This window comes from Anguilla rostrata, chromosome 17 (assembly GCF_018555375.3).
Source record: "Anguilla rostrata isolate EN2019 chromosome 17, ASM1855537v3, whole genome shotgun sequence".
Classification (NCBI taxonomy): domain Eukaryota; kingdom Metazoa; phylum Chordata; class Actinopteri; order Anguilliformes; family Anguillidae; genus Anguilla; species Anguilla rostrata.
This window is the reverse complement of record NC_057949.1, coordinates 16224866-16249379: the sequence shown is the minus strand read 5'-3', so window position 1 is coordinate 16249379 and position 24514 is coordinate 16224866. Positions and strand designations below refer to the sequence as shown.

The window sequence follows — 24514 nt, the reverse complement described above, 5'->3', positions numbered from 1 at the left end:
AGCAAATTCTTAAAAATGAAGGACGGCCTGTTTGCAGCGATTCCCCTTAAAACGTCTGATCCCTTTACTCCCAATCTCCCTTCAAGCAGCTGTGGACTCGCTTATAAGGAACACCGATACTGCCCTCTGCTGTCACAACAGAACACTGCAGCCTGAGAACAGAGACGCTGCATGTCTTAAACCCGATGCAATTAGTTTAAATTGGCCTTTTACAACTATCAGAGAAATAAACTTTGCTTCTCCAATATCAGCTGTGCTTTACATGGGTTAAAGTATTTCACTGAAATTAAATGCATATCAGGATCAGTGTATTTAAAAAAAAATATATATTATCATCATTTTGTTTCTACTATAAAGACATCATCTTGGTCGTTGTATTCCTTAACCAACATGGCACATAACTACAATTATGCAGACATCTAAGAATTTAAATGAGGATTTACATATTTATTCAGAATGATACCATTTTTGAATTTAATACTAACACAAATAGTGTAACAACTGTTTTTAAAGTACAAGCCATGTTAGTATGCGTGAGAACACAACAGAGAATGGCTTTATTCAGCTCTAGTAAGTTTGCCACCACACGATGGCCCAATGTTCCAGGCCATTACGTCAGTGTCGATCTGAAGTGACAAGTGTGTAAAAACTACAGAAATCGGAGTTGAAAGGATTATTAATGAAGGACAAGGCTAAGCACAAATGGACTCGAAAACCAAGTTTATTTTAAACAGAACTAGACGTAAAAAGAAGGCAACGGGGGAATATTTACAAGACAAGACAACACTGAAAATGACATAGAAAACGGGCAAAATACAAGCTGGGGGTAACTACTACAATGCCAGTGCAATGCTCAAAACGTGGTCCGAAGATTTCTGGCAGCCAATGTTTTTTTACATCTCTAAAAACAATATCATTATTTTTATTTTATTTTATTTTATTTTTTACATAAAAGCGGTTAAACGTCTCATGGTGAAGTCTAATACAACACAGCGGACTGTGTTTCTAAATGATTAGTAACCCCATCTCGGGTCAGTATGGGTCTCGAAATTGTGAATGAATGACACAGTGACACAGAACCGCCGACGCAAGCTGCTGTGCCGCTGATAGCGCGGATGCCTCGGATTGGCCGAAATGGAACGGACCGGCGAAGCCGGCGGGGGAGCGCATGCAGCTCGAAACTACAATGAAGCAGAGGCCAAGCGGATGAGTGCAATAAAGAGAGCCCCACGGGCGCGGCCGAGCAGGCGCCCCTCTCGACGCCGGCGCGCCCCGCTAAAGTAAGATCCGCGACCCGTGAGGCCGCGCGGCCTGCGTATCAAAAAAAACCGCCGCGGGACACATCTGAGGCTGCTTTTCCTGGGACGCGCCGGGGGTGAACGATTAGTAGATTTGCTTAAATGCATGTGGTGTGAGAAGCGGAACGCGGGCTGCGGGGGAGGGGGAGGGGGAGGGGGAACGCCGCGAGCCGTCCCCGTACGCACCCCGCGCCCCGGGGAGCCCCCTCAGTAGTCCGAGTCCGAGTCCGAGTCCAGCCTGTACGTGACCGGCTTCCTGACGCGCCCCTTCGTGGCTCGGGGGGCCACCGCGGAGGACCCGCCCTCTTCGGGCAGCTGGAAGCTCTCGTCCTCGTCCGGTTTCTTCATTTTCTACCAGACAGGAAGAGCGTAAGGGAAGCAGGCCTGAAAGCCCTCAGGGTTCCTACTCAACGGACTTAACCAAATGCGGACACATTACTGGCCTCCTGCAGTATTTACCATGTAAAATTCATGGACATATTCTCTTTAAAACAAAGGTCATTAAAAAGACGTTAGAAAAAGGCTCACTAGACACTGACAGAAAGCCCCACCCATGCAATGGAATCAATTTAGCAGGGAGGCTGCACGCTTTGGATAAAAAGAAAAGTGATGTCGTGGAGTTCAAAGTATTTACGCATGCTACAGAAAGGAGCTTCTTCTAATATCATAAACAGGAAATCTATTACTTTACCACTTGGAAAACCTTAAACTGTAGGTTGGTAGTGGGTTTGGTAGGGTGAGTAACAGGGTAGTAACAGGGTTTGGTAGGGTGAATAACAGGGTAGTAACAGGGTTTGGTAGGGTGAATAACAGGGCAGTAACAGGGTTTGGTAGGGTGAATAACAGGGCAGTAACAGGGTTTGGTAGGGTGAATAACAGGGCAGTGAGTGGGTTTGGTAGGGTGAATAACAGGGCAGTAACAGGGTTTGGTAGGGTGAATAACAGGGCATTGAGTGGGTTTGGTAGGGTGAACAACAGGGCAGTAACAGGGTTTGGTAGGGTGAATAGCAGGGCATTGAGTGGGTTTGGTAGGGTGAATAACAGGGCAGTAACAGGGTTTGGTAGGGTGAATAACAGGGCAGTAACAGGGTTTGGTAGGGTGAATAACAGGGCAGTAACAGGGTTTGGTAGGGTGAATAACAGGGCAGTAACAGGGTTTGGTAGGGTGAACAACAGGGCAGTAACAGGGTTGGTAGGTGAAAACAGGGCAGTACAGGGTTTGGTAGGGTGAACAACAGGGCAGTAACAGGGTTTGGTAGGGTGAATAACAGGGCAGTAACAGGGTTTGGTAGGGTGAATAACAGGGCAGTAACAGGGTTTGGTAGGGTGAATAACAAGGAAGTAAGACTAACTGGGCCTCACTCACCTTGCCAGCGGTCTTGCCCTTGATGCGGGACATGAGGTCATCGGAGCTGCTGTCCGAATCCTCACTGTCCAGCACCGGCTTCCTCTTGAGGCCGACCTTGGGCTTGGGGCCCGGCTTCTCCTTGGCGGGCGGGGCAGGCTGGGAGCCCTCCGAGTCGCTGGAGAACACCCAGGCCGCCTTCTTGGGGTCTTCGGTAGAGGGAGATTTAGGGACGGCTTTGGAGGCCCCCGTCACGGTAGATTTGGAAGGTCCTTTAGGGGCTGGTTTGGGTTTGGGTTTTGACTTGGTCAGGGCATCCAGAATGGACGGCTGCTTGTTTTCTATTTTGTTTTGGAGGGGAGGGGGAGGAAGGGGGTAATGGTGAGAAAACATTACCTTATTCTGTTCTCGGCCAACAGTATTTCTCCCCGAGTTCTCCCTGTCCAAGTATATCCACAGAGCAGAATACGCAACCCAAACTTCATCCAATATTTAATGATCTATTTCTCCTCACACAACATGTTAACTTCTTTGATTAACTAAACAAACCGCAAATACTGGAATTAGTCTGCGTGTGTGCTCGCGTGCGGCTGGCAGTTACCCGACAGTTTCTTCTTGCCTGCATTGGCAGGTTTCTTAGCGGCGGCCTGCTTGGGTTTGGGCTTGGCTGAAACGTCAGAGGTCATGGTGACGGTCATCTCGTCCGGGCTGGACTGGGCTGTACAGGGAGAATGAGCTCTTTGAATGTTTTTTTCCCCCATTCAACACCGCAGGTGGTTTCAGTCTCCAGGAAAAAAGGGCTAGGCTAACCTCAGGGGACATACTTACAGTCAGGATTGCTTTTCACCGTTTCCTTTTCAGTGGTCTTCTTTGGTTTGGCCTTTATGTCCTTCTTTCTGTGAAAGGTAACAGGCATCATTTCAGTTCAAACGTTCTCCTCGGCTAAACCCCAGAGGACCACTACAGCAAAGACAAAATAAAGATCATTTTTTACCAATGTAAAATACGGAATATTAAGATTTGTGCAGTGTTTGTATTTTCAGCCATATCTGAACGCCCGGAGTGGTCCGTTCTCTGGCATGGGTGCCTAATGGCTTGTGTACACTAGGGCTTGTGCTGGCGCCAGGAAGAACAACAAACAGCATCTTTCAAAGAGTGAAAGACTCTCCAGACAGAAGTGGACTGACTGGCGTTCAGTGCATCTGGGGACGTTAGCCTGGCACCAAACTGATCTGCCGAGATGAGCGGTCACTTCCTCCCACTTCAGGAGAAACGCACACGTTTGGTTGACGGAAAATTCCCTCTGATATCAACGTACAGTACGAGGCATGAAAACATTTAAATCTGAATTGCGGTTAAGATTTGAAATAAAATACATTATTGGGAAGGAAATAAACCAGAGACTATCACGGTCAATACAGAAGTGACTGCCATTTACAAATTCTCGAAGGTCCTACATCTGAAATCCTCAGCATACATTTTAATACAACTTCCTGCAAATACAATTACCATTTAAAGAATGAATTTTCATATTTACATATTCACACCAACCACAGCAGTATTTCACAGGTCTTTGAAACGCAGACAGACAGACTGACGGTCAGGCGAAAGGCGCGACTCACTTGGGCGAGGGTGACGGCATGACTTCATCCTCTGATTCGCTAGAGTGTAGCGTAAACGCCTCGCTGTCACTTTCTAGAACCTTCTTCTTCTTGGGCACACTGTCCTGGAACTCGTCCTCGCTGCTGGACATGCTGTACTTCTTATCCAATGCTACGAGGAAAAAAAAACCCCACAGACTTTATACTGGCTCAGCTGTGTTAGACCAGATACCAGCCCAGCTGTGTAAAACCCGATTCTGCCTCAGCTGTGTAAAACCCGATTCCGCCTCAGCTGTGTTAGACCAGATACCAGCCCAGCTGTGTAAAACCAGATTCTGCCTCAGCTGTGTAAAACCCGATTCCGCCTCAGCTGTGTTAAACCGGATTCCGCCTCAGCTGTGTTAGACCCGATACCGGCTCAGCTGTGTTAGACCCGATTCCGCCTCAGCTGTGTTAAACCCGATTCCGCCTCAGCTGTGTTAGACCCGATACCGGCTCAGCTGTGTAAAACCCGATTCCGCCTCAGCTGTGTTAGACCCGATACCAGCTCAGCTGTGTTAGACCTGATACCGGCTCAGCTGTGTTAAACCCGATACCGCCTCAGCTGTGTTAGACCCGATACCGGCTCAGCTGTGTTAAACCCGATACCGCCTCAGCTGCGTTAGACCCGATACCGCCTCAGCTGTGTTAGACCCGATACCGGCTCAGCTGTGTTAAACCCGATACCGCCTCAGCTGTGTTAGACCCGATACCGGCTCAGCTGCATTAAACACGATACCGGCTCAGCTGTGTTAGACCCGATACCACCTCAGCTGTGTTAGACCCGATACCGGCTCAGCTGTGTTAGACCCGATACCGGCTCAGCTGTGTTAGACCTGATACCGGCTCAGCTGTTAGAACCATACGGCTCAGCTGGTTAGACCGATACGGCTCAGCTGTGTTAGACCTGATACCGGCTCAGCTACATAAACGATACGCTATGTTAGACCTGATCGCAGCGTGTACCGTACGCTCAGCTGTGTTAGACCCGATACCGCCTCAGCTGTGTTAGACCCGACAGCAGCTTAGCTGTGTTAGACCCGATACCACCTCAGCTGTGTTAAACCAGATATCGGCTCAGCTGTGTTAAACCTGATACCAGCCTCTCACCTTTGGCACTGCGCTGCGGCCTCTCTCTGGGAGGCACCTCCACCTCCATCACCACGTCGTCGTCGTCATCAGAGACTTCATCGTCTGACCACGGGTTCCGCTTCTTTACCGGCTGGAACTGCAGGGTGGTCTGCTTTCCACTCTTCGATGCTGCACAAGAACACGTGTCCATGTGTCACGAGTGAGTGAGAGAGAGAGAGTGTGTGTGTGAGTGTGTGCGTGTGTGTGCACGAGTCTGTATGTGTATGGGTGTGTGTTTGTGCACGTGCCTGTCTGTGTGTGTGTGTGTGTGTGTGTGTGTGTGTGTGTATGTGGGTGCGTGCACATATGTGTGTGTGTTTGTACGTGTGTGTTTGTGTATGTGTGCATGTATTTGTATGTGTGTGTGTGTTTGTATGTGTGTGTTGTGTGCACGTGTGTGTGTGTGTTTGTATGTGTGTGTTTGTGTGTGTGTGTGTGTGTGTGCGCACGTGTGTGTGTACTCTTGTGTTCAGCGTTACCTTTCTCCTTGCTTTGGGCCTTCCTGCCCTTAGCCAGCCGGGCAGCCAGGCTACCACTGTGCCCTTCCTCCTCATCGAAGGATATCGCCACGGCCAGTCCATCACTCTCATTCTGTGCAAAAACATTTTTCAAAAGTTACGGAGCACAGTTTGTACCCTGGTGACACCCGCAATGCGCAATGTGGCCTGCCGTCTGAAATGTGAGGTGCAATCGATCGCCTAAATAAGTCTGTGCAACGTTTCCGCTGGTAAGGTTTTGCCGGAAGGCTTGCAGCGCGCAAAGGTCGCACTGTCTGTCAAAAGCGTCACTTTTTCTTCTTCAGCGACCGAAGGACAATGAAAAGGTAGGTAGTGACGCTTCAAATATTACAAAAATACCATAGTGTTAACCACTGTTTGAATTGGACCAAAATACGTGCCGGTACCTACTCCTCAAAATACATACCAGTGTTTCCTGTGGAACTGACCTCTTGGTGTGGTGGTGGGTGTCTGGGGGGGGGGGGTGGAGGGTGTAGCAAAGGCGAAAAAGTTTAAGACTATGAAAACATAACCTCTTGAGACTTCTTAAAGGTTTTTAAAATATCTAAATCTATCTTTTAGCTCTGACGAGCTCTTAATACAAGGAATAGCAGTTTGCAAGAGCTAAAAAGTGGTTTTAGATGTACTTTAAAACCATAAAAGGTTTGCTAACCCTTGTATTGTTTGTAAATATTGAAGAAAAATAGGCCTGTATTCTGAGTTATGGTGGGGTGAGAACAATTAAAAGAGCACATGGTCCATCTAGAAGTTCTGTCTTCAAGAATAATGTGCTCTTTTAATTGTTCAGTTAACAAAGGGTTAACAAACGTTTTATGGTTTTAAAGTGCATCTAAAACCACTTTTTAGCTCTTGCAAACTGCTATTAAAAAAAAAAAAAAAAACCTTTAAAAAGTCTCAAGAGGTTTTCATAGTCTTAAACTTTTTCGCCTTTGCTACACGCTACACCCCCCCCGCCCCTTCAGACACCCACCACCACACCAAGAGATCAGTTCCACAGGAAACACTGGTCTGTGACTATTTCCATTCAACAGAGCTTGATTTGACTAGACTTGCAAATTAGAACTTGGTTTCCCCAAATAGTTTCTGAACCAAGAGCTGATCCAGAATTAGCATACAACTAATAAATCGCCACCAAGCAAAAAGCAAATGGGCGACTCACAAACAGTACTCCTGGACACTTTGCACCAGAAATCAGCGCAAGTGCAGTGTCTTGCTTTTCAATACAACCTACTACACACACACAGCAGGGGGAGCTGTAGGAGTAAAAACAGGGCGAGGGCCTGTAGAGAAACGCACCTTGACTCTTTTGGCCTTGCCGCCAGCTTTGCGGTTGGCATCGGCCTTCATGGCGCTGGTGACGCGCGGGACAACGCGGCGGCCCTGCGGGGTGGGCATGGTCTCCTCCTTCACCTTCACCGTCTTGACCCGCCCCGACTTGCCCTTGGCCGGCTTCACCTCCACTGTGGAGTTTTCCTTCTCCTTCTGCTCCACGCGCTAGCCAGGGCCAGAGAAGAGCCGCGTTACACGCTGGGGAGCTGCGCCGTTTTAGCGGCTTACGCTCCGGGCTGCGGGCGATAGTTTGCAGACGGTCCCCGGCTTACCTCCAGCTCCTCGGTGAAGGCGGCCAGATCCTCCTTCCACAGGTCAGTTGGGCTTTTCATCTTCAGGGTGTTCAGCTCTGTCAACTGCACAGGGGCAACGAGCACAGACACATTAACATACGCAGCATAACCTCTTCATGCTGAATTCACCTGAGAGCAGTCTATACGGGGTCCAATTAACAGAACTGTATTACAAGTCGTCCTTTGCCGATATATCCTCTTCTGAACGATAATGACAGGCAAGGACAGCATTCTGACAGGTTAGGCCAGCGTTCTGACAGGTTAGGACAGCATTCTGAGAGGTTAGGACAGCATTCTGACAGGTTAGGACAGCATACTGAGAGGTAAGGACAGCATACTGACCTTGTCGTCTCTCTGCTTGCACAGTTCGTCCTTCTTCTCTTTGGTCAGGAACCACATGGGCATGCTCAGCAGGTAGTTGTAGTCTGGGCCCGAGGTATCTTCCTCCTTGTCCTCCTTGTCCTCCTCCTCGGTCGAGTCGTCCATCTCTGCTGCCTGAGACACAGAGAAGTCTGACTGGTCAGATCCCACCCTCCTGCTCATAACCCTCAATTTCACCAATTCCCCAAATAACCATGCTGAGTGGCACACAGGGAATCCACAACGTGTAGCAAAACCAGCACATTTCCAGCTGAGCAGGAGTGCAGTTTAAATACAGTAAGACAAATTTAAGCTCTTCCCTCCTGTCAGGGAAGTGGGTGAACTATCACAGGGATGTGGGGGATTGTGAGACGTGCTCACCTTCTCCTGGGATTTCTTCCAGGCCTTGACAGGGTCTGAATCGTACCCCATCTCCTGCAGCATCCGGATCAGTTGTTTCTTGGGCTTATTTTCTGTTTGGGGGAAGAAATAACTTAAGATGCCCAATCAAATGCATGGTACAAGTAACCATATAGCCACCACGTTACCTGCTCTCTACAGGAAACTGTAAAGAGTGCATGCTCATCGCCTTAAAGGAGTTTACTCTAGTCAACAAGAGGAAAGCTCGTAACCACATTAAAAGGTCATTTTGTTTTTGCTCGTCAGGAGCAAAACATACACGTTAGTATGTGTACATATAGAAAGCTTGAGTCTCTAGAACTAAACATTGCTAAATGAACAGCGCAGTGCATGATGGGTGTTGCTCGGGGCAGTCGGAGTGTCACTCGGTGCAGTGCAGGCCACGCTCGAGGCAGCAGGACTCACCGATAACCAGGGTGCCCTGGATCTTCTCCAGGATGAAGCGGGCCTGGTTGCTGAGTTTGGCACTCTCCGCCCCCAGCATTCCCAACAGCCAATCCTTACGCAGGACGTAGTACTTCATCCGCAGCTCAAAGAAGTCCTTCAGGATGTCCTGCACCATCTCGTACTTCTTCAAGCCGCCCGCATGGTCAAACAGCACCTACGGGTACAAAGCACGATCGCTGGCATCCTTATGCATATGCAAGTAAAATGGCTGCACTCGAGCCTTCAGACCAGTGCAGCACGTCAAATCACAGTGGCCAAACCTCATACTTTTAGAAGCGCTGCGCACACTAGCGTGTGTACTTTACTCTGCAGTGCGAAAGGAGCAGCAGATGTGTTGCCATGGCGGCAGACGCATTACCATGGAGTTGCAGGTGAGCGGGTTCTGCAGCTTGAAGACCTTGTGCAGCCCCGCGGCCTCGGCCTCCCGCAGACGCTCCTCGGTCATCTTGACCACGAAGCGGACGGTGGTGTCGGTGTGGTACTCCTTGTAGTCGGTGATGAGGGGGGGCACCTTCTCGGTGCCGTTCAGCATCACTTCCAGAACATTCTCTTTGTAGGTCTGGGGAGGGAGACAGGAAATAACAGGAAGTGAGAAATCGTGACGTCTCCGTGCGAGTTCCTGTGGGAACCGTGACATGGAAAATGCATTGCGAGGACACAAGCGTGACACACGCGCGTCACGGGAACAATTCCTCTGTCTCAACTGGTGACGGAGCCACAGGCAGCCGGAGTCGCGTTATGAGTGAAGGAGACGGACAGAAACCCAGCGGCTGCACTCGGCGGACACTGACCTGCGTCCAGGTCTTAACGGGCAGCTCAGAGATCTCTATGGTGGTGGAATCGATGATGGCCACCTCTCCGTTGACGATGTACTGGTTGTTCAGCACTTGCTCGATGGTGCCTTTGAAGTTCTTGTAGTTTGGAAGCTATCAGATGAAAAGCAGTAGTTTGAGGTCACATAGTCAGGCAACTGGTCACATTTCCCCTAAATAACAGTTGGTAAAGCGATTTACCTTTTTATAAATTCTAGAGCAAGGTCAAATAATGTTCAGTTGCCTCCCAAAATTGCAGCAAAATGTAAGGAAATGGTCAAAGGGTCCTAAATAAATAAATGCAAACCATATCCATTTCTTAGTGGATCCACATCAGAAAAACATGACACAGGTCAGATTTCTGTTTTAAAGGTGACAGCCGTAGCGTGGCCTTCTATCCGGGTCAGAACCAAGCGAGCGTGCCACGTTCCGGTTAGACTCCCTGGCTCACCATGGGCAGCGGCTCGTCCCCGTCCAGCATGCGCTGCAGGTTGTGGACGATCTCGCGCACGTCGAAGTTGGGGAGGCGGCTGGCCCAGCCGGTGCCGATGCCGTCTGCGCCGTTCACCAGCACCATGGGCAGGATGGGCATGTACCACTCGGGCTCCACCCGCAGATTATCGTCAAAGTTGTACTTGAGCAGGTTGTCGTCCACAGCGGGGAAGATCAGTCGGGTGAGCGAGCTGTGGCGGGTGGGGGGGGTGGGGGGGTTTAGAGACAGGGGCAGCTCCAGTCATCGTTCAGCACAAGCACATGCTTGCCAAGAGCTCCGAGAGCCCAGTATTTCAAATGAATGACCATTACAGCAAAATTGTGCGTCCAGGTCCATTTCCCAGACAAAAAAATGAAAAGTTGCAACGTCTCCCAGTTTCTCACGTCCAGCTGAAAAACGTGCTGGTCTGGGAGGAGGGGCCCCTCAGGAGGGGGGCGGGCGCTCACCTGAGCATGGTGAAGATGTATCGAGGGCTGGCCGAGTCCTTGCCTCCATGCAGCCGGGTGCCGAACTGGCCCAGCGGCTGCAGCAGGTTCAGGTTGTTGCTGCCCACAAAGTTCTGCGCCAGGCCAACGATGGTCATCATGAGAGAAATCTGAGGGGGACAGGGAGAGAGAGACAGCAGGGCTAAGGGTTGCGCATCCCATATCATCAGCCAAGAGTGTGCTAGAAGGCTAGCTGACAGCAGCTAACTCACCAGCTCATCCTTTATTGTCAGCCAGGAGTGTGCTAAGAGCTAACTAGCCAGCTCATCCTATATCGTCACCCTAGGCCTAGAGTGTGCTAAGAGCCTAGCTAACAGCTAACCAGCCAGCTCATTCTGTATCGCATGACCTTTTCGACAAGTGTCGCATGACAAAAATGACCTATTTTCAACGGGAAAAAGTGTTGCACTACTTTTTTTCAGGGTCAAGCACCTCTAGAATTTTGTTATGTTGCGAGCTTCATACTTCGTCACACAGTGTTGATTGGAAAGTCAAACGGAACACCGAAATTCATTGTCATGGTTTATCTAAGTGACAGACACCTCCTTTTTCTCCATTTGCATCATTTTGTAAAACAAAAGTAAATATAAACCTGGTTTTTCCAGCAGTTTTGGATGGTAAGTCAACCTTAACCAAGCCAACAGTATTATTTGTAATAAGTCTACGCATTTTATTTTCCAATATTGCCAATATTGCAGTGAGCTCACCGCTCCATGGTGATTGGAGGAAAGTGGCTGTGTAAGGCATTCGCAAGCTCACCTCTCCATGGTGATAGGCAGACATCTCTGCCACGGAGCCAGCCAGCTGAGCGACCTTCACCTCCCTCTTATCGTTCCTCTTGAAGCAGCAGAACAGGACCTTCCTCTGGCCTGGTTTCAGTCCTGAAGTAAGGAGGCAGGTGGGAAAGATGAGCTCAAAATCACCATCCTCCCTCATCAATTATGGTTAACCAACAGACTTTTTTTTTTCTTCACATTTACTCTTGAATCAAACAGGTTTATTACAAAAACAAAAAAACAAACTCTGAGTAAACGGACAGCTACTAGCAAACAAAAAGTGAGCATTTCACATCACAGACTAACACTCCAATTTAGTTAGGAAAAAGCGAGCATTGTTGGGCTGAATGGCCTGTTCTCGTCATCATGTTATGGTATGCTATTTTAATGTGCCTGAATTGCATAACACAAAGGAACACACCTTGATGGACAAAATCTATTGGAGCTACCGCGGTCAATCAAATGTCGTTGGCTGATTAATCGACAGGTGAATTTATTGTGAGTAACCACCATGACAACTGAATGATGACCCTGAACGGAGCTCCGCACTCCGCTGCAGAACAACGGGGAGAACGCTCACCGTCCACCAGGCAGGGAAGGGACCTCTCGTTGTCCGAGTTGGAGTACAGCACCAGCTCCTTGTTCACAAAGTCGTTGTAGGAGAGGAACTTGGTGGACGTGCTGTAGAGGTAGTCCTGGGGGGTAAAGGGAAAAGGACGGGGTTAGCGTGGTGGGAGTGGCCGGGGAGGGGGGTGGGGAAGGGGGGGGTCGGGGTCGAAGGTCGGCTCACCTCGGGCAGGTTGTGTTCCCGGCGCTGGCGCCGATTGGTCATGAAGTTGGTTAGCCACTCCTTTCTCTCTTCGATCTTCTTCTTACTGAAGGCCTGGTGGGAAAACGGGAGCAAAATGTCCACAAAACAGGAGCTTGTTAAATGGCTTCTAGTCAGAGCTGTTTGACTCCCGCTGCATTTGTACCCTTGACCAAGGTACTTAAGCTGAATTGCTGAATGGATACTATGTAAAACGTTGCTCTGAATGTGAGAATTTGCTATATGCCAGTAATAATGTGCTTTTTTCTAAATTACGGTCACGTCACGGGGGGGACCTGCTCACCAGGGTAATGGCCTCGTCATCCTCGGGACCCCTGTACTTGAAGGGGATGCGATGGCGGGCCATGTCGGAGAAGTACTCCTTCGCCTCCTTCGACGTGCTGGTACCCAGACCTGCCGAGGGAGGGGGGAAGGTAGGGGGAGAGGGGGGAGAGGGGGGAGGGAAGCACTGAGCGCTGTGGAGGTGTTTTGTCCTAACGTTCACTCCCTTTAATGCATCGTAGCTCATTTCAGCTCAAAGAGGCTGCTTACTTGGCTGGCCGCACTACCACAGGGTTTTGGGACAAACCTTTGTAGTACTTTATTTTCCATGATTTGTAGTTGGGCTGGTTGTTCTTCCACTCATTGAACTCCGGGATGCTGTAGAACGGCAGCTCCTGCTTCTTGTTAGAGACCTGAGAGGACAGGGAATCTGATTGGGTAATCTGAGGCGAGGTTCGTTTCCGCTCCCAGAAGCGTGAAATAATGAACAGCCCCCACTCTGAGGAGACGAGACGCCTCCATCGCTAGCGGAAAGCCCAACTGTTCCAGTCCGCAACCTCTTAAGATTCAACCACAGATTCTCATTTGTGGTTTCGGTCATCCTTAAAAATCCTCTCAACACAGCACAGCAACCACACCCAAATAATGTGCAATATACACTAGAGGAATACCTGTACACTTCTGCCTACTGTGCACACACACGCACGCATGCATGCACGCACACACACACACACACCTTGATGATGGGTGTGATGAACTCCTCCAGGAAGTTGTGTCGCAGAAGTGAGGGCCAGTTGTGGTGGATGAAGTTGATGAGCAGCCCTTTGATGTGGGAGCCATCTTGATCCTGTCCACAAGGGGAAGACACAGAACACATCAACAACCTGCAGCCTCAGTGGTGCTGCTGCACCATGGTCAGCTCGCAGCACATCACTATCAAACAACTGAAGAGGTCCTACCAACCGAATAGTCAAATAGTCACCCAGCTAAGATTCTCAACAAAATGCTACATTTGGCCTTCTCTGAACATGGCGGGGCACAGTAAATTTGCACTGGAGCCGGGTGCTCGTAGAGGAGCATAAAGCGTTGGGGGCCCGGGCGGGCCAGCGGACCTGGTCGGTCATGATCATCAGCTTGCCGTAGCGCAGGCTCTTCAGGGACTCTGGATCGCCGTAGTTCTTCTTGTACTGCAGGCCCAGGATCTTGATGATGTTGTTGATCTCGGCGTTCTCCATGATCTGCGGGGGGGGGGGGGGGAAGAGAGACAGCTGTGGTCAGGGCTTACTGCGTCAGTGTACTCGTGCAGCTTCAGTACGAGTGCACTGCTTCAGGCATTCCGGGCAGCTTCAGCTTCACAGAGGGAAAACACCAGTGTGCAGCATACACTGCCTTTCATACACATTTCAGCCATACCGTTTATTCACAAGGGACCGTGTACAATTTTCGACATAAATCAGACTCATCTACGGCAGCAGGTTAAATCAAGGATAATTTAATATCTGCAGGTATACTAACCAGATATTTGGCACGGGTATTAAAGACTAAACAGAATACTTTTCAAGTCTGAGGTTACTTCAAAATGTAATTGTCAGAGTTTTAAATGTTAGAACTATGTACAGACTTGTTAGGCATACAGAGGCCTGTATCTACCGCTGTGGGCCTGAATCCAGTCCAGACTGAGTCAGTGAACAGTAAGAGCATGTGTGAAGCTTATGGGACTGAATCCAGTCCAGACTGACTCAGTGAACAGTAAGAGCCTGTGTGGAGCATATGGGACTGAATCCAGTCCAGACTGAGTCAGTGAACAGTAAGAGCCTGTGTGGAGTAAACAGGACTGAATCCAGTCCAGACTGACTCAGTGAACAGTAAGAGCCTGTGTGGAGTAAACAGGACTGAATCCAGTCCAGACTGACTCAGTGAACAATAAGAGCGTGTGTGAAGCATATGGGAATGAATCCAGTCCAGACTGAGTCAGTGAACAGTAAGAGGGCGTGTGCGGCAGGGAGGGGGCTAACCTGTTTGTGTGAGGCCTCCCGCACGTTGAGCATTTTACCGCGCAGGGGGAAGACTCCGTAGCGGTCTCGGCCGACCACGCCCAGCCCGGACACGGCCAGGGTCTTGGCCGAATCCCCCTCTGTGAGGATGAGGGTGCAGGAGCCGGAGTTTTTACCCCCTGTGGAGGGAGAGGGTGCATCACGACTCTGCTGGGGCCGGTAAAATGGAGGCAAACAGAACGGTGGTAATCTCTGAAGGCACAGGCCTGTAAAAGCCTCAGACAGCTGAGTGGGTAACTCTCTTCAGTTACATCCTGTGCTACATTTACGGAGCGCAAACTAGCGCTATGCTGCCACGGTAATGGTTAAATGCAATAACGGCTGTCACCACCATGTGGCGCGCTGCCTTTCTGTTTCTCCTTTTACCTTTAATTATGCCTGACATGGTAGTAAACAACTGCGCTTCACAGGCCGCGTGAAACGCTTCCAGGAAAAATGTATAAAAAATGCCAATTTGTTCTACTGGACGACCATAAGACAGCCAATCAGCAGCAAGACCTGGTCGTTGCCATGTGATTGACAAGAACACATCACATGATCACATAGGAGCAGCACGACCTTGCAGCTGATTGGCTGTCTTTACACCCAATAGATAACATGCGTTACTTTTTTTTTCCTCCAGCATTTCACATCCTCTTTAAGTTTGGTTATTCACTAGCACATCAGGTATAAATAAAGAGAAAAAGAGGAACAGAAAGGTACTCAGACCTGCCAACCTTAGTTCACATGCTTTCGCACCACTTCGCTTTGCACGCACACATGCACACACAAGCCTTTCTTCATAATTCTAGTTTTGACTGTTAAAGTGATCAGGCAAAATTGTATCATTTGACTTGATTCTAAAATATCACTTGCACTGCACTGGGCTATATTATGATATACTTGCAAGTAAAAAGTTTGAGTACAAAAAACTTATGTTGCAATGTAAAACACTGTCAATTATGAATAAAACCAAATTTCTGTTCATGATTTCCATTTTTATTTAATAATTAAATAATTGAATCAGCTTATATAGGCACACATCATATAGGCCTAATGAAAAAAAAGCATCTAATTGAAAAATTATCTAGAAATGTAGGCTTTTGTAACTAGAGGTTTAGCTAAATTATTACCTGAAGCTCCTTGGTGGCTAATGTCAAAATCATAATTGCACAATGTGCAAAATGCATGGTGCGGAAGTTTTGAGGGGTGGAGGCATGGCCATTGCTCCTGATATTTTGCGAGGAACTTCTGGGGGGCATGGACTCGCTTCTTTTTAGTAGGTCTGCTGCTCTCTCTCTCTCTCTCTCTCTCTCCTTGTTAGTATTCTCGTCATCTGACGTCATTATTTTCTAACTGCAAGGCTGGTCGGGTGACTGGCTGCAATAATAGGAATTATTTGCTACGTTAGCAGTCTTTAGGGAAGGAAGGAAGCGGAATCTGTATTAACGCCCTAAAGGCTAGCCCCTGCCAGCTGTTCGTAACACTGCCCAATGATATGCGCTTATGGCTTCCCAGGGCTGAATGGGAAATGGATGCAGCAGCTCCCCATTGGCTGTGCGCACTGCGCTCCTCCACAGGGCCACAGTGGGCAGGGCTTACCTGCGTCGTTGGCGTCGTCCAGCTTGGGGACGCCTTTGATCTTGGTGTGTTTGACAGCAGAGCACTTCTTGTTGAGCTGGGTCTGGGCCTTGAACTTGACCCAGTTCATGATGCTCTCCACAATCCCACAGTTTATGGTCTGGAAGAGGAGGGGTAAGATGTCAGCGAGGCCCAGAACTTCAGCGCCTGGTGGGGGAGGGGGGGTGCTACACAGCGTTCACTCACGCTCTTGATGAACTTCTCGCTGAGCAGGCAGGTGGAGCCGAAGTTCTTCTGCTGCAGGGTCATGTTCTCCTTGGTCTGGGAGTCGAACGTGGGGTTCTCGATCAGGCAGTTCACAAACACCCATAGATGGCTCTTCACCTGTGAAAGGACAGGGAGGGGCGGGGTCAACGCCGCTGGCCAAGGGAGTGGCCCGTGAGCCTGGTGGTGTCGGACTGCAGAGACTCACCTGAAAGGGTTTGACGGTCACCCCGGCCTTGTTCTTCTTCTTCACCACATCGATGAGCTTCGTCACCACCTGGTCCACCACGTAGTCCGTGTGCCGTCCACCCTGGCAGAGAGAGACCAGCATCACTAAGACAGCAACATAACCTGGACGGTATTACGTAATCTATGGTTCTCTGACACAAAGAACAACTGCAACTGAATCAATACGAGCCGTGTGGACGTAGCGTATAGTGACTGAGTACGAGCCGTGTGGACGTAGCGTGTAGTGACTGAGTACGAGCTGTGTGGATGTAGCGTGTAGTGACTGAGTACGAGCTGTGTGAATGTAGCGTGTAGTGACTGAGTACAGCCATGTGAATGTAGCGTGTAGTGACTGAGTACGAGCTGTGTGGATGTAGCGTGTAGAGACTGAGTACGAGCCGTGTGGATGTAGCGTGTAGAGACTGAGTACGAGCTGTGTGGATGTAGCGTGTAGTGACTGAGTACGAGCCGTGTGGACGCAGCAGCTGTAGCGTTGGGTACCTTGGTGGTGGCGATGCTGTTGACAAAGCTGACTTGCTGGAAGCCCTTCTCGCTCATGGTCAGACAGACCTCCCAGCGGGGGTTCACCACCTCGTAGACCACGGTCAGCGGGGCGCCCAGCTCGTCCACCCGGTCCTTCACGTAGAGATCCACGTAGCTGCGGAATCCTGTCACCTGTGTGGCAGGACAACAGTGTTACTCCGGTGGGAGGAGGACAGAGATACTCTGGCGGGAGGAGGACAGTGATACTCCAGTGGGAGGAGGACAGTGATACTCCAGTGGGAGGAGGACAGTGATACTCTCGCGGGAGGAGGACAGTGATACTCTGGTGGGAGGAGGACAGTGATACTCTGGTGGGAGGAGGACAGTGATACTCTGGTGGGAGGAGGACAGTGATACTCTGGTGGGAGGAGGACAGTGATACTCTGGTGGGAGGAGGACAGTGATACTCTGGTGGGAGGAGGACAGTGATACTCTGGCGGGAGGAGGACAGTGATACTCTGGCAGGAGGAGGACAGTGATACTCTAACAAGTTTTTGCCCCCTAAATCATGAAACGTGAAAGCTCTAAATTCTTAAGAGGTTAAACATATACACTTGCAGGCAGCAAAACACTATTTGGCAGCATACTGTCCCTACCTGAAAAGAAACAACTGAACATTATCAATAAGGAAAGCAAACAGCTTCCATCTTGGCACATAAAATATTTTGTGTTGCCCTCAGACCAAAGAAGTTTCTCCAATAGTGAGGTTTAATGGTGCTTTTGATTTTGCACTCCAGGAAATTAATGTACTGTATAAACATAATGAAACCACAAGGCTCAGAGCTGCGGGTGCTGCAACAAATGAGACTGGCAAAAAGAGCACCTGGATCACTGGAAAACCAGGGACAGAAACAAAGGGTTACAGTTTCCGTACATTTGAATATTAATCAGCCCAGGCAGCCTAATAGCAGCATGAGCTAGCAGAAAATTTCATTTGCTCATTAAGGCAAAGCTCTCTTGTACCGATTGCATGCACGGTTTAATTAAGTTTGGCTATGCATGTGTGCTTTCGTAGGCAGATTATTAAACCATGGTGAATTAGCACTTTGGCCACAAAAAAGGCAAGCTCCTTAGTAGAATTGTTTAAAAGCCATTTTGAGAGAGATCATTCAGATAGGGCAAAGATTTCACGCATTACTAACCACATCTTCATCGCTTCAAAAAATTATTATTTATTTACTACTAATATGCTTGCAAGTTCGAGTAAAAAACAGTTTGGGGGGGGGGGGGCATTCAAAAAATAAAAGTTGAGTGAGATGACGCCTGTATTCTTCAAGCGAAGTTGTATTGTAAGCAAACTGAACTTGTTGAATTTGGTAATCTAAACACCAGCGACGGTGCCTTACAGATTAGCGAATGGGCTCATCCAGCAGCTCCTGCTACAGATCTAACTCCAGACCCCGCCCCGCTGGTGTACTCACGGGCAGCTTCTTGCCGTTGAGGATGACCTTGACGCCCTTGGCGGCCCCGGCGATGTCGTAGGCCCTGCGGGTCATGAGGGCCACCGTGTCCTTGTCCAGGCTCCGCATCTTGAACTTGGACAGGTCAGGCTGGAAGGTGATGCAGGTGAACTCCTCCCCCTCGAAGGCCCTGATCTTACACTCGCCCGCCCGGCCCATGTTATCGTACCAGGTCTGCGGGGACAGAACAGGGGGTGACGAGTGCGCTCACAGTCCCACGCAACACCCAACTCGCATTCAGCGGCCCGTAAAATTAAGATGAGATGACGTCACCTTACTGGTAGAAAGCAGAGAAGAGCTCAACCAATCACTAAGTATGATGGTAATAATTAAGGCTGCTGCGATTAGTCGACGTAATCAATGATGTCGACGCTGAAAATGCGTCGACATCAATATTTTAAACCGACGCATGGTTTTTTTTAATTTTATGAATTGTCTAACAGACATTTGATTCCAACATTTGAGCTGGACACCAAGGTTGCACTTTCTTTAATATACAACAGACCTAACTTTTTTACTTTGATAAGGGGATTAATAGAAACTTGGATTTATTTTGGAGTTGCACTACTGACATAAGCCCTTTATTTTATTTATTTTTTATTATGTTGGAGTTGCCAGTTTAAACCTAAAGTTTTGCACTTTAATATGTAAACCTTTGTTTACATTTTGTTTTGTGCTGCATTATACAATGACACATACAGTTTGTTGTTGTCAAAACAAAATGAACTTAATTAAATGGTCAATTAGATTTTTTTGGAAGATTAATCGTTTAGATTAATCTACTAATCGGTAAAATAGTTGATAGATTAATCGATAGAAAAACAGTCGTTAACACAACAGTTATGGCGATTGGTGGATACTACTTCCAGGATACCCACAAGGCGCCTAGAAGTACATTAACTAACCAGTCATCATTGGCTTTCTTCTATTGGCCATTACCAATGTACTCTGTGATTGGTGGTGCTCCTCTTGGTTCTTTCTACAAGTAGCCATCACAGTCATATTGCCCTATTTTCACATCTCTGTACGTATTACACTGCACCACTTCACATATCCTCAAGAAACATGAAAACAGGCTCTTGTGGCCGTTGCAACAGCTTTGGCCAAGATGACCAACTCTAGGCCAATAACTGCACTCACCTAATGTTCAAATTAATGTCGCTTCGGTGAGATAAATTAACACACAATGAATGATTTGGACGTTGCTGCCGCACTTATGTTTCGGAAGGTCAGTATCTAAGTGATGCCCTATTGCTATGTCCTACCTGCTTGAAGGACTTCCTGGATTCCCGACAGGCCGTTTCCACGGTGAACTTGGTGCTGAAGATATTGCAGAGCTTGGCTCCATAGCCGTTGCGCCCACCTGACAGAAAGGAAACGACAACTCCGCTTTCATACCCTCAATCAGGAATTTTTCAAATCGTGTTCATGTTACTGACACATAGGACAGTCCAAATTACATGTACCATTGCAGATTTGAGGCAAGAACGTCACCCCAGCATTGAAATTCTTCATGGAACTGCCAGAATGCAATACAGCAATAGGTGGGCTGTACCAACTAGAGTGCAACAATAGGCGGGGGAGTAACAACAGGGCAACAGTAGGTGGGGACTAAGTACAAACATACGTGGCCATAGGCCTATCAGACGGCTGGCCATTCAGAACCAAATCCTGAGCATGACCCCGGGGGTGGGTGGGGTCTGGTCGACAGGGCTTCCCCACCAGGCCGGCACATTTCAAATTCCAAACTCAGTATTCTCCCAAAACTACAGTGCAAGGGGGCAGACCAACAACGGTGCCCGAACATTTTAAACTGAGAGACGATCTAAAAGGCGATAAACCGAAAAAATAAACGAAGTGGACATCTGTAAAACTATAAAAACATAGGAGTAAGGCTCGCTGACTTGGGTAGACCCAATTATACGCAGGGAGTTCAATTAAAATAGGCGATCTAACAACGCAGAATTGTTAAAAGCAGGCTTTGCCTGTCGCTCCCATAACAGCCCCTGGGGTCTCTCAATCTTAACCCCACTGTCGACTGCGTTGTGTGCGAGCGTGGTACGCAAAGCCTGGTCCCGTCTTCGGCGTCTCACCGGTGACCTTCTTCTCGTCATCGTCATAGTTGCTGGACGTGAGGAGCTGGCCGAAGATGAGGGCGGGCACGTACACCTTCTCCACCTTGTGCTCCACCACGGGAATTCCCTTCCCGTTGTTCCACACGCTGATGACGTTGTTCTCTCTGTTCAGAACAAGAGCAGGTGCCCACATGCTTCATCACATATTCTCCATATTCTGAGCTGTAGAGTCCCTCAGTCACCTTATGCTTACAAGTTTAGACCATTTGTTACCACAAGTTTGTTCTAGATACAAAACCCTTTACCTAATTTCCCCATTGAGCACCTGAAGGCTTAGTTATTAGGAAGGTTTCGCCAGGGATTCCAATAGGTTTACATTTCTACAATTTCAGAGCTTTGAAAGTGATTACTCCAGATTAATTTATAAAAACAGAATCAGTCTTTGAGAACACCATTTAAATCTTCTCGGTATGGTGAAACACCCATTTTGAGCCCAGCGTGAACAGCTATGCAATAATATCAGACATAGACGGTAAGGAAACATTCTTCCTGTGACTGAAACCTCTCGTGACCGCTAGCGGTCCCATGGGAGACGGTATTCGGCACGTGGCCCTCCCCCCAGGACGGACACTCACGCGTCAATGTTGACCTTGATGCAGGACATGTTTTTATCCCTCTGCTTGTTGTCCGCAGCATTCACTGGAGAGACAGAAATTCCACGAGATTCAGGATGCAAATACTTTCCCCATCTCTGCCACCTCGTACCGAAACACACCGAGGTTATTCAGCATCCATAGGAGGGGCTCAGCTTACCTGCAGCAACGGATGCTCAGACTTCCACACGCATCACATAAGTGCTGTAACTATGCGGAAGAGCAGTCCAAAGCAACTTCCTGCCCCAGCACCCATGCCTAACTATGCTATTAATGATAGAAAAGCTTGCCATTTCTTACAGAACACACCGACTGACAGGGGTCACAGTGACTGACTGACTCACATACTCACCCAGGATTTCATCAAAGATCTTATAAAGGCCAGGGACGAAGGTGACCTCTCTGCAGTTCATCCCGACTTCATCGTCAAAAACCCACATTTGCTGTAAACAGAAAAACAGCGATCCAATTTATTATATAAATACACGTATATCACCGAGAATGCAACCTACAGAATGATCACCTCAGAGCGTACTTAAGGAGGATGGAAAGAGCACAGCACCGATGGTTGTAACGGTCAGAGTTAACGGTGGGCTGCACAATAGCACAAGCTAAACATAGGACACATAAGTATCCTTAAACAAGGGTGTTGGCTAACAAGTAAAAATTGCAAACAGAGCACCTGTACACATCTGGATCTTGTAAAAGCATGTCATACCTCAGCCTGATTATTCCCATAATGCCAGAGAGCACGCCCACCTGAGTGAGAGGCTCCACCGAGCCGACGTAGGTGTCAGGCCGGAGCAGAATGTGCTCCAGCTGGGTCTTCTTCTGGTAGATCCTCTCCACAGACAGCCGCTTGTCATCCTTCTTGGTCTTGCTCACGGCCTTGTTCTCGATCAGCGCCTGAAGCAAGGGAGAGCACAAGCCAACAGGCCGTCAATGTCAAACATTAATACAGTGCTCTGTTTATGTCTCTGTACAGTTCTGAAGATTTCCACACATAGGAATAGCCACCATAAAAACAACTGGAGAATGCATCAACATTTTCAAATTGCTTTGATAGTTTTTGAACCACCGTTATTACTTTCTTATTTATCTTCTCAAACTGGAGTGAAATGGTGTCTGTCGGCTCACGGCACTGCGGCCAAGTTTGGGAAAGGCAGCTGCTGCTGCTCAGTACAGACCAGCATCTGAGCCCAAAGGACTTGCCCTGCTGGCAAACAACCAATCAGGATATACGCATGTACAATAAAGCCTGGAATACACTGGCCACTGACCCCCCCCCCCCCCCCCCCTTTCTCCCCACCTCTCAGTGCACACATCAGCCAACATTAAACCACATCAAAGCACCTCCCATAAGGCTTTGTTGTTTAGGACTCTCTCCTAGGGACTATTGCTTTGGCCAGACAAATCGCAAAACACTTGCCTTGCCCGGTATTTATAAGCTAACATGTATTTTGCCTCTAATGACCCAGGATCACCAATGGGAAATAACGATTGCCCTTGTGTTAACTGGATGTTGTAGCTCGTCGTCATGTCTCCTAGTTTGACTTATAAATTTCTGACCTAGCCTATGCTTAATGTGTGAACTGGGCTTAATGAGTTCATGGCTATAGATAACCGTTACATACTGAGTATTGTACCCTATCGAACCTGTGTGTTGTAGTTCCAATGACCTTCGGTATGTATCCTACTTATTGTACGTCGCTTTGGATAAAAGCGTCTGCCAAATAAATCTAATGTAATGGGAGAGCGTGCTTTCACGCCCTTACCAAGTCCTGCAATGCATTTAACCATTCAAATTATTTATCAGCTATTTTGTGGCTATTCTGCAGTGGTTATTTATTTATTTTTTGGGGGGATTGGTCTCGCTATTATGAATGAATGCATTTCTAACAGAACTTCCCTTGAATTGTCATTCGGCAAATGTCCGGCCTAGGTGAAGCGTTTCCGGAAAACAAAACGACCAACAACAACAACAACAAAAAAAAACACGCAGGCAAAACACTTGGCTATAACGATAACCAGTTTCCAATAGTAAGCCGTCAACAACGTTAGCTATTGATAAGGCTATATCTAAGCAAGCCAATGTTAAATAAATTCCAGTTTCATGTGAATTAGAAAGTTCTGATTAATTTCCATTAATATAAAAAATGACTCAAAGCCACATCCTACTGAGGCATTTTCTCAAGTTATTTCTCCATAGATAACTTAGCTAACTATTACAGTCAGTCAACGTGGTGGAAGCAGCTTATGTTCTTAATTACGGACCATCATTCCCTCCAAAACGCCGGTGCCATTACTACTTCCTGTTGCTTTAAAGTTTACCATCTCTCGTAAAGGTAAACACCAATAAACTACATATACATACAGTTCAGTGGTGAACACATTTCAACAGACAACTACTTAAGCTTTCCTAACCAATGACCATTTATGGTATATTTAAATAATTAATTTACTACAATGTCTATCATAGCTAGTTAGCTATCGAATATGACCGATTTCGCCAGATCCAGATAAATAATAATATGCCCTGTCAAATTAGTATTTACGTTATATTACGATAGGTATCTAGCTAGCTACGATAGACATTTAAGTAAATTAATTCTCCAGATTGCCAAAAATGCATGCATTGTATGCAGCATTCTACGAACGAAGTAATTGCCTAAAACCAGCAAAACTGGCTGGCATAACTAGTCAACACTAATATTCCAAACTAATATCAAATAAAAATGCCCAATGAGACTAATATCATACATTTGATTTAGAGAATCTGATTCATCTAATTTTACCTATCGCCGACTCTTTAGATCGAGCCAACTTATGTATCATGCGGCTAATACTAGTTTGTTAGTTAATGTTTATCACAAGGCATCATTATCGAACTAAATAAGAAATGTTAGCTACAATAGATGGCCAACTCGTGTTTAGCGATAATAACGTCAGTTAACGTTAACTTAAACTACATGACTTCGTAAAATGTTTACCTTAAGTGGTCCTTCGGTTCCAGCCGCCATTTCTATAGTCTAATATTACTGCACAAATTGATTCGAAACAAGTCACCAGATTTCAAGTAAGTGGGAACAATAATCGCTTTATTTATTAAAATAAAACTGACGGAAGCTACAGAAAAGAGAATATGTATATTAAGTCAGCCACGTTTGCTGCCTAACCACCGGAGCCCTCTATCACAACCGACACATTTGACCGAAGAAGAGTGCGGGGTTTTTTCAAATT

General features: G+C 47.7%; 1 protein-coding gene across 1 annotated transcript; it reads right to left on the bottom strand.

Moving 5' to 3' along the window:
- Positions 1-703: 703 nt before the first annotated feature.
- On the bottom strand, positions 704-24514 carry top2a (DNA topoisomerase II alpha). Its single transcript, XM_064315027.1, has 35 exons — positions 24265-24514; positions 22034-22180; positions 21627-21717; positions 21257-21320; positions 20640-20785; positions 19812-19909; positions 18508-18720; positions 17045-17218; positions 16524-16625; positions 16298-16435; positions 16073-16211; positions 14453-14610; positions 13550-13675; positions 13174-13284; positions 12745-12850; positions 12460-12569; positions 12138-12230; positions 11928-12042; positions 11331-11452; positions 10533-10681; positions 10045-10276; positions 9573-9707; positions 9140-9340; positions 8740-8935; positions 8296-8387; positions 7897-8049; positions 7534-7617; positions 7229-7426; positions 5894-6005; positions 5394-5543; positions 4266-4416; positions 3472-3539; positions 3245-3361; positions 2665-2984; positions 704-1649 (listed from the first exon to the last, which is right to left on the bottom strand). Exons 1-35 carry the CDS (start codon positions 24292-24294, stop codon positions 1506-1508), a joined length of 4785 nt encoding a protein of 1594 aa, XP_064171097.1. The 5' UTR covers positions 24295-24514; the 3' UTR covers positions 704-1505.

What these genes read in the sequence shown, in the direction of transcription:
- top2a (XM_064315027.1), bottom strand. Translation starts at nt 24,294, where the DNA reads ATGGCGGCTGGAACCGAAGGACCACTTAAG. An exon ending in TCAACGGCAAGAAGCTGCCC is followed by an intron (nt 17,219 to 18,507) that starts GTGAGTACACCA and finishes CCTGCCACACAG; the next exon opens with GTGACAGGATTCCGCAGCTA. An exon ending in ATGACGAGGCCATTACCCTG is followed by an intron (nt 12,231 to 12,459) that starts GTGAGCAGGTCC and finishes TTTTCCCACCAG; the next exon opens with GCCTTCAGTAAGAAGAAGAT.